We start from the raw sequence: 10,076 nt of genomic DNA, 5'->3' as shown, positions 1-10,076 counted from the left end.
GAGTCTATTGGGACTTTGAAACAAGCAAAAAAATAAAAATACAACTGATCATGACATTGTCACCACAGGTTGCATGTAGATGGTATCTAGGTCCCTTGTGGGCCCAACTCTGAAGGGAATGAAACCTATACAGGCAGGTGGAGAACATCACACAATATGCAAGCATTTATTAAAGTCCAGAAAGACACAAATATTAAATGTTGGGTTTAAGTTGTTTAATCCTGTTGTCCTCATTTTCTGTGTATAGGGAAAACACATACAAATCTCGGTCATTTTGACCCGAGGACAACAGGAGGGTTAAACCCAACTTTAATGTGTTTGAGACCCTCATGAATACTTTTCTCATGCTCCATGGTTCTGGGTTCACAGCGTGTTTTCTGTAAGGGTCACAATCGGGTTCTCTAAATTCAACCCATATCAGCAACACCAACACAAAACGCAACACCTTTTTAGCCAAGTAAGTTGACACTCAGCTTAGGCTTTTTTTTTTTTTTTTTTTAAATCACTTAGCTTTTACCAATATGGGTTGTATTTATAGGTCCCTTTCAAGAAGTCCAGGCTTATTTTGCGCCTAAGGTGAGAAAAATCAATATGGTTCTGACAAATGCATGTAAATTCTGCACCTGCAGACTATCAGTAATATCTTTGGTGGTTTGCGTGACACTGTGCTCTGCAGATGTTTACATCTTGGGGCCCCTTAAGTCAAATTTCAAGCCTCTCTTTTAGCAGATCGGGGAGCCTGCTTCCTGTTTGAACCCCAGATGGTTGACTGGAATGTAAAGCCATTAGATGGTGCAGTTGTGGGGATGAGAGAGGGGGGCACTAGCCTGTACGCTGACGTCAATAAAAACAGTCATTTCCAACCAGTCTGCGCATTGACCGACCATTCAAAAACATTACGCACCGCACCGCGGCCGGACCACGCTCGATTACTCGACTGAAATAACCTTTTTTTTTTTCTCTTTTTTTTTTTTTTTCGCAGATCCTTGGAGAGCGGACGCAGTGCGGACGATCCCACCATTGCAGGTTTTTAACCATTGAATGTTGTCTGAACATTTCTGGGTGTTGCGCGCATCGTCAGTGTCATGTCTCGTCTTCCCATTCCCAGGTCAGCTCCGCCACTGCCCATCTCGTTTCCGATCATATCGCCCCATCTTCACACAATACATGCTCATTGAGAGAAATAAAAAACAAAACAAAACAAAAAAGCAACCGGATCACCAGGTTGCTAGACGAGCGTCGAGACCGTGTCTGCTGATCGCCCTCATACATCATCCCATCTCCGGCAACTGAGCGCTAACAATGACGCTCTTATTATCCCTTTATACATTTTATTTTAGGCTTTTATAAGCGTGATTGTGAAGAGGGGGGGAGGAAAAATCCTCGATGCATCTTCCATTTGTGTTTCAACCCCCTCTCCCGTCTTTTCATCTCAGTCACCCCACAGATGGGGGCGCACCGAACCTACACAGTTGGAGCCTCAGATTTTCTCCCATCTCGTCAAGCCTGTGATCACAAAACCCAGAGTGTCACATCATAACACCCGACAAAACTAAAGCTGCGAGCTTTTTGTCATCATCTTTTATTGCCAGCCTTCAGTAATGAAACTGTCCTAATAACGGTCGCTTATCTGGCTTGAATCGCAGGTGGAAGAGGAGCATCTTGGAGGAGAATCATTCTGCTGATCACCGTCAAACTGCTCTACGCTTTTAGCCTCTTTACGGTGCTGCCTTGTCTAATAATGTTCAAGCAGCATTGTACAGGGCTATGACAGCGTAGAGAGCTGAGCTGCGCTGCGCACCCAACATTTGCTGCCAACCAGAGCCGGCCAGGAGCAGAAGCGAAATCAGCCGCTGCTGCCCCTAAAACCTCTTTTACTTCTAGTACAGATGATAAGAATCTGCTTATTTGTAAAAAAAAAAAAAAAAAGTGAGTCTGCTTGAAATAGTTGTCCCTTTGTAAATTAAGTATCTTATAGTTAATGTCTGTAAACCTTTGATGACCAAAACTGTATTTTTTTTTTCCTGCATTTTTCACAAAGTACACTGTGTGAAAATGTAGACTTTGCGTTTCCCTTATTATTGGGACAGATGGTCTTTAATGCATGATATGTTCAGCAAAAGTATAAAACGGTTAATAAAAATAAACATAATGTATTTAAATTTTCTTATATTTTTGCTTGTCATTCATTCTTCATGCATCTTCAAATAATACCTGGATCAAGAATACAGGTCAAGGGAGTAGAGCTACAGTCATTCACAAGGACACAAGATCTTGCAAGGCCTGAAAAAACAAGTTGGAGAATTTTTTTTTTTAAGTGTTCTTATTTTTTGGCATTTCAACACTGAGCCTAAACATTATTAGGATACTTTTAGACTAAATTAATGATTTTTTTGTTTGTGTTAAATCAAGACTAAATTCATACAAGGATTTGTGTGAAATATGAGCTTCATATTTTAATTGAATTGCCCAAGTGTGCCCAAGCACAACTTGGGAAACGGAGATTGTATCAACAAAATCAAAGGCTTAAATGTTGTTTTTGATGGTTAAGCATTGCATCAACAAGGAGCTTTTTGGCGGGTTTTTAATGTTACTGTTTGAATTCATTTCTGTGCTTCCCTGTGAGCAAAGTTCCAGTTTGCTGCCTTCGACTGTCTGAAAATTGAGCCCTTGACTTTCACTGTTTGTCCCGAGTGTCTGTTATCCAACCGTGTCTGATATAGGATTAGTGACGAGAGATTTGTTAATTACGACGCCTCCTGACTAACAAGCTTATGTTTCCCAGAGGGCAAGCTAGTTCACAACCCTTCAGTGGATGTTTTTTTTTTTTTTTACAAATCAAATATGCTTCAGGGAAATCCAACTGACACGGAGACAATCAGAAGGTTTGCAGATTTTATTAGAAATTCCAGTTTTCACAATGATAATGGCCAAGGAGAAAGAATCCTGCTGTGTTGTGTTTCACTGGCCGTGCTGCTGTCCATTTCAGGTTCCTGTTTTTGGTCCTGAAGTGGGATGTTTGGTCCAGGCATCACACCGTCCTCACTAGCTGCAGCTAGCACAGGGCTGCAGGCCGTTCTCGTTGCAGGAAGTGCACTTTAGGGCTTTGAAGGAGTCCGTAAAGCAGTTGCGGAACACGGACATCTTGCTGCCATGGCACATTGAGCACGGGATGAAGGCGAAGCCTCCGCAGGTCTGGCACGTCTGGGGATGCTGAACCCTCTGAGAGACGATGAAAGTGTAGTTTTAGTTTCTGGATAAAGGCTTCAAATGCCAACAGTGCCTATGTTCCATGTGCAGATAAAGTCCAGGTTTAAAAAAAAAAACTTTTTAACAAGATGTAATCAAATCTGTGAAAAGCAATCTTTGAAATTATGGTGTTACTGTGATTAAGGCAGACTTTATATATCTTTTTGCAGGCCACAGTGATTTCTTTCAACGCTCGTTGTTTTTAAATTCAGGCAGATTTTGCAAAATGGACTATCAAATTGTTTGGCTTTCATTTTTAGTTGTTCAAAAGTATTCACACTCTGTACATCTTTTCACATTTTGTTACATCGCATACTCTAACTTCAAAGAGTACTTTGTTGGGATTTCATTTGATAGAACAACACAAAAGTTGAAGGGAAGCGGTAGGGCACGTTCTCATTGCCCGTTTGTAATTTGTTTTTCATTTGAATTGAACAAATTTGTTTTATTTTAACAGGGGTGTGTAGACTTTTCTATCCACTCAGTGTGGACACAAAGCTAGCACTTTGCATTGCTTTGAACATACCGTCCCCACTGTAAATAAAGGTAGTGGCAGTATCATCCTGTGGGGAATGATTTTATTTAACAGGCACAGGTATTCAAAATACAGACTCAGTAGATGAAATACAAAATTCCACATTCTTCAGAATATTTTATTTTTTAACTGAAAACGAAGTATCCCTTTCCTCCATTTCACCATTATGAACCATTTAAGTTTATCAAACAGGTAAATGTGACAAAATGAGAAAAGTTGAAAGGGGTTTATTGTTTTCAAGGCCCTCAAAGTAATTTCCCCCCCCCCCCTCTCTGCTTAGTTTAACATTTAAAAGACAGAGTACACTGTGATCCTCTCCTCATCCACTACACAGAAAATGAGTGCATTTCCCAAAATGCCAGTCTCCTATTGTTGCGCAGAATTAACATTCAAAATAGTTTGGTGTTCATGCTTGCAAACACACAATCACCAATGTTTTTGGACAGTTTCAGGCTAATTTTTGCATGCATGACCTTTCAGGGCGGCACCCTTCTAATTGCCCTCGGGGGCTAAAAAAAAAAAAAAACAACAGCTATGACTTAAATGTCATTGTAGTTTTGGATCTAGTTTTAGTTTCTTTTTGGAGGGAATTTGAATTCAAAATTAAAGCAAAGGATGAGGAAGGCCAACCACAGCTGAGGGGGAAGCTGAAATATTTATTTTTAGGGATTATAGTTCACACTATGGAGCCAAATGCATTGTGTAAAATCAATAAATAACGGCCCCTCTATTACAGATGCCTTTATATTGATGTGCATGAAATTTATAGCTCCTTTCCACATGCTTTATTGATGACACAGTGAGTGAGAGGAGCTTATTGTTCTTGTTTGCACTCAATTCAATTGTTTGCTTTAGGACATGGAAATTTTGCTGGTATAATGATTACGCCAATAAATCTCAAAGCAAACAAATGAATTATGTATTGTTAGTCTGCATCAAACTGAAACTGGGGGGGGAAAACACACTTCCAGCTAGTTCATCTATTTGCCCACAATCTATAATTAATAATATAATTTTCAAATCTGGCTGCAGGGGAAACCTAACCTCGATTTTTGTCAGTAGATCTTGCAGCTCTCCTGATTCGTTCATGCCAAGTATTTTCTCAGCACCCTGCAAAACAAGTTACAAACCATCAGACGCGCATGAGACCGACGCCTGGAGCTGCTACGAAGCAGCGTGCGGGACTGACCCCAAAGTAGTGTCCGTCAATGAACACGACTGGCAGCGAGGGGGCTTCGCCGACACGTCTGCACCGCTCCTCCAGCTCCTTCCCGTACTCGCTGTCCAGAGCGATGTTCTTCTCCACAAACTTCAGCCTGTGGTTTTGGAAGATCTTCCTGACCAGCTCGCAGCGCTCAAAAGTGGTCCTCACCACCCGGAAACTCGTGGTGTAGATCACTATGCGCCCAAACTCGAGTGGTAAATGCGCCTGAGGAAGGTCGAAAATGAAAGGTGAGAGCGTTACATCATGAGTAAAGTTGAAACGTTGCTCCTTGGCTGCACTGCACTGTGGATTGTGTTACTGATGTCCTTCTTCCTCACCCTCAGCTAATTAAAATACAAGTAAACATGTTTGTTTGTTTTTTCCGCGTTTAGCACTGAGTTTATTCATCAAGAGTTTGTTTTAGGGAACCAAATTGTGCTTTTAATATCTGAAGAATTCAATATCACATCAACAGCTAACTGAGAAACTTGAACCCATAGAAGGCAGGCTTTCATAACCCAGAGAAATGATCAAAAGTAAATAATTGTAACCAGTACGTTTATCTAAACATAAAACACACTTTAGAAATAAAATGCTTCCTTGGCTGCCCTGAATCTAGTCATGATTGCTGCTTTAGGTTATTTAGGACTGATGGAATTATTTGATTGACCTGAAGAGTAAAAGAAAAGCTTTTTTTGGGGGGGGCGGGGGGGGATTGTTTTTAACCTTATTAAAAACTCAGAACTCCATAGCTGTGTCTCAAATACATGCATAAGTTGTGAATTAATCTGTCAGAGGCGTAAAAAGCTATAGCGTCATCGTCTGGCTTTATCTGTTTGTTAAAAGGTATAATAACCTTCATATCAGTAAGTTTTTTAAATTTAAAATAAGTACATAAAAATGTTCTAAACAAAATCTCTCACTCATTATGTCACAGTATAAATGCACCTCATTCCAACACAGCAGCACCATTCACCTCCACTGTCACCTTCATTAAATCCTAGTCCTGCAGCAGAAGGAAGTCCAGGTTTGCCTAATTTACATAGAAAAACTCCCTCAACTCCTGTCAGAGATCTTTAGAGTTCATCCCCTTTTCTCCTTGTCAGCAGATGCGGTAAATGACTTCTAACTGGATCTCAAGCAGCTTGTGTTCTGTTACTTTGTGATCTTGATTTCCAAAATGAAATACAATATTTAATTTCATCTCCACAGAAAACGTGAGCAATAGTGTAGTTCTTTCCCTCCTTAGACCAGTAAAACACTTCTGACATTGGGTTTGGTTAAAACTGCAGTATATAACTTTTATTTATTTTTTTAAATATATGTTTTTGACATATTTGTTATAATTATCATTATGTGGTAATAAGACATGTCATCTGTGGGGGGAAAAATGAGCTCCTATAGTGATTACCAATAGTAACTCCAGAAATACACCACTCAGTTAAAATCAACCAATCAGAATCAGGAGGAGGGTCTTACCACTATCAATCACACTAGTGTATGCGCCCATTGCATCCTGCCTCGTGTTCTCTGCAGCGCTGCAGCTGGTTCATCAAAACACAGGCTGCCATGTCTGCTTAGGCTAGTTAGCATAGCTGCTGATGTGGAGGATAAATGGTTTTCCTGGAGCACTAAGTTGTTTCTCTGCCATTAGCACATTTAGCTGTGTGTACACGAGGATTATTGACAGACCTTCCTTCAGGCTCTGATTGGTTGCTTTTGACCGGGAGTTGTGCATTTCATCAGACATCTTCACAACATGGTGGCAGTTTTAAAAAATGTGGAAAAGTCAGCAGCTTTAACTCAAAAAATTAGTGGTTTTAGCCCTTGGGATGGCTTTACTTCAATATCATCTCAAAATTGTTACATAAGAAGGCATGGACACAACGGGCAGCTTCTTTAACAACATGGTTTACCTTCCTTGTGCAGAAAGTGAAGGACTTTCAGCTTGACAGCTGTTCTTTCAACAGACTTTGACAGATGTGTAGACTGTAAAATTACCTACTTTATGCAAATTAGTTTATTTGTGTAATGAAATATTTTATGTTTATGAAAAATTTAATTATTGGAATTCAATAGCTGTTTAAATCTGACCCTGTTTGTACCCTCAAAAACATTTACAAGTTAGTTAGTTTAACAAAGTTAATTGAATGCCATTATCCCTGTTTGGAGGCCCTTGGCTATGATTTGACCCAAATAAACCGATTTTCTAACTAGATTTATGATAATTACATATCTACCATCTTTTTAAAATGGGATTTCCCCCCCCTTTTTTTGTAAATATATGTTTGAAGTAAATAATTTGCATTGGGTGCTTCAGACTTAACTGAAGAGTTTCAAAATCCTGAATAACTTTTACATTCATATGACATCATTCAGTTGGTGAGCACACAGGCTCAGTGTTGCCTTGGAGCGACATGCAGCAGACGGTGCTGTGATACTAGAAAGCAGTGCTGAATTCATTAACCTGATTAGTTTCACCTGAAACACTTAATGAAATGGATCATTAATCTTTAATTGTTGTGTGAGCTCATCCTCGCTTGGGAGCGCTTGTTCTGGTTCGCCTCAAAAAGCGCTTTTGAAAAGTATTTATAGAGCTACAACTTCAAATTTGTCACTTTAAAACCACAAACATCAATACGTTTGTTGGAATTTTTTGTGACGGATAAACAGTGCTACCTGTATTATGACGTACAACAAAATTTAGCTAATAATTGTATTAAACACAACTAAGTCAAATGTTTTTGTAAAACTACCCTCAGTTGCTAGTCTGTAGGGTATGAATCTACTAGCCTCGCTAATATAGTCTACAATTTATGCCCACTCTTTATTGTAACAAAGCTCAAATTCAGAGAGACGTCATGAAGACCATCTGTTTACAGCACTTTTAGGTCTTTTTATTTTTTAATTTCATTGCAGCTTTCATTACCCTGTCCAAACATAAACCTCCACCTGGATCTTGAACATTTTTTAGCCTCTACTACAATTTCTTACAAGATTGAAAATCCTCCCCACAGCAGCATGGTGCCTCCACTATGTTTCACCATGGGGATGGTGATACCCTGTGCCAGTCTTCCAACACACATAGAATTTCTCCTGCAGAGGGGTTCAAAGGTCAATCTTTCTCTCACCTGATCAGCACTTTTATTGAGGAGCATCAGAGTAACAGAGGCCGAATATATTGTTTGCCCATCGTTTTTTTTTTCTAAAAAAAAAAGGCACTAAAAGTCACTAAACCGCAACTGTGCACTACTTTCTGCTACTGCTAGTGTTAGTCCATTATAGAAATAAATGAAATATCATGAATTTTTGAGGTTGTAATTTAGCAACATTTGAATGTTTTTTTTCAGAGGCACTGCAGCTTCTATATGCAGCTCAGAAAAAAAGTCTTAAGACCACTAAGGCAATAATGTGATTATGGCCAACCGGTACTTACACCATCAGGAAGGTTCTCAAAGAGCGCCTGACCTGCGCTGACTTTGTGTTTGACCCCTCGAACCGTCCCGTTCTTGCTGAGAATGTTGACCCTCTTGGTGGTGAACGTCCAGTCCTTGGTGGCCCCGGCGTACATGAGCAGCTCATCAGGCTCACTCTCGCTGTCGTCCAGCTCCGAGCCCAGGAATCCGTACAAGTTTCCCTGGATGTCTCCAGACGTAGAAGGGGTGCTGGCCCGCTCGGCATCTGAGCTGCTAGTGCAATCTGAATCCAGGGAGTCTGAGGGCCCCTCATCTTTGAACATCTCCTTCAGGACCCTTCCACTGTTCCCTGAAGCCACCCGGAACCTCACCCGCCTCTGTGGCTTCTCCGGTCCTTCCATCACTACTGTCCCCTCCATCACGACCTCTCTGCCACGTTACATGGTCCAGCAGCACACTGCAGTTCAGCTCCTTCCCTCTCATTCGGAGGTAAACATTCAGCTCAGACACGGTATTTTGTTTGCCATGGATTAATACCACGTTTAATCCTCGCTGTGTGAAGGGATCTAAAAACGACTGGGAGCCAGTAAGCTGCCTTGCAGTCACATTGACTCAGCCAGTAAATAATGTATGCACTCCTACCATGGTAACCCAGCAGGTTTATCTCAAGTAAAGTGATAGTGTTCGTTGAATTATTTATCACAGTTTACGGAGTTTTCACTGAAGCTTTGACAGAAACTTTACGTTCTTAAATCAATAGAACAAATAATTAGCTGCCTTGAAAGAAGATTATAAAACGATCTCAGATAATTTTGTGGTGTGAATGCAGCAGTTTTAAATCTTTTACCAATATGAAGCCAACTTCTATTTCCTGCTGCATGACAGACACCTTTAATTTGTCATTGCAATAAAACTGAGGTATTTATCTTACTTTATTGCAAATATTTACTCATTGAATTTGAGCGCAGTTTTGTTGCAAATTGGTTATCATAGAACATTTTTAAACTGAAAGTTTATTAGCATTCATCCATCCAATGTGTATACCTACTCATGCATGCAGGGTCATGGGGGTGCTGGTGTTTGTCTCCAAAGGTCATCAGGTGAGAGGCTCGACCCTGGACAGGTCGCCACAAGACAAACAACCATGCACAAACTCACTGGTGGTGTAGATCACTGTATGTAAGGTAAGGTTGGAAGGTTACATCATCAGTATAGTTAAAACTTTGCTTACTGGCTGCATTGAATTATGGATTGTGCCACAGGGAATATGCCATCACCATGCAGCAATACCTCGGCATGGGATTTGAACCCAGGACCTTCTTGTTGCAAAGCAGCGGCTCTAACCAACCTTTCCTATCTAAATTCAGTGAAGTACTAGTTCACAAAGAATCTGATCTTAAGTCACTTTACAAAAATAACAGATTCAGTTTATTTTCAATTATTTGTTGAAGACATTTAAAATCAAATAAATTGAACTGATTTAATTAAAATATATCTTGATGATCCCCAAAACCTTTACGAAATGTTTCTGTCCCATCACATCTGGTGTAAAACTAACAACATTTTAGAAAAATAACATGGTGCTAACAGTCAAACATGGCAGTGGTAGTGTGGTGGTGTGGGCCTGTTTGAGTGTTCAGGAGCTGGAACCAATGATGTAATGTTCCTTTTT

General features: G+C 40.2%; 1 protein-coding gene and 1 long non-coding RNA gene across 2 annotated transcripts; one reads left to right on the top strand and one right to left on the bottom strand.

Annotated features, from left to right (window-relative positions):
* Positions 1-574: 574 nt before the first annotated feature.
* LOC108166636 (uncharacterized) lies at positions 575-2,170 on the top strand. Its single transcript, XR_001776972.1, has 2 exons — positions 575-1,026; positions 1,647-2,170. It is a non-coding gene; the product is annotated as an uncharacterized LOC108166636 (long non-coding RNA).
* A 711-nt stretch (positions 2,171-2,881) lies between these two features.
* grxcr1a (glutaredoxin and cysteine rich domain containing 1 a) lies at positions 2,882-8,957 on the bottom strand. Its single transcript, XM_008420544.2, has 4 exons — positions 8,425-8,957; positions 4,974-5,213; positions 4,829-4,894; positions 2,882-3,222 (listed from the first exon to the last, which is right to left on the bottom strand). Exons 1-4 carry the CDS (start codon positions 8,821-8,823, stop codon positions 3,046-3,048), a joined length of 882 nt encoding a protein of 293 aa, XP_008418766.1. The 5' UTR covers positions 8,824-8,957; the 3' UTR covers positions 2,882-3,045.
* Positions 8,958-10,076: the final 1,119 nt, after the last annotated feature.

Source organism: Poecilia reticulata, linkage group LG10 (genome assembly GCF_000633615.1).
Source record: "Poecilia reticulata strain Guanapo linkage group LG10, Guppy_female_1.0+MT, whole genome shotgun sequence".
NCBI lineage: Eukaryota > Metazoa > Chordata > Actinopteri > Cyprinodontiformes > Poeciliidae > Poecilia > Poecilia reticulata.
The sequence above is the reverse complement of the archived record's forward strand: the minus strand, read 5'-3'. Positions and strand labels throughout refer to the sequence as shown.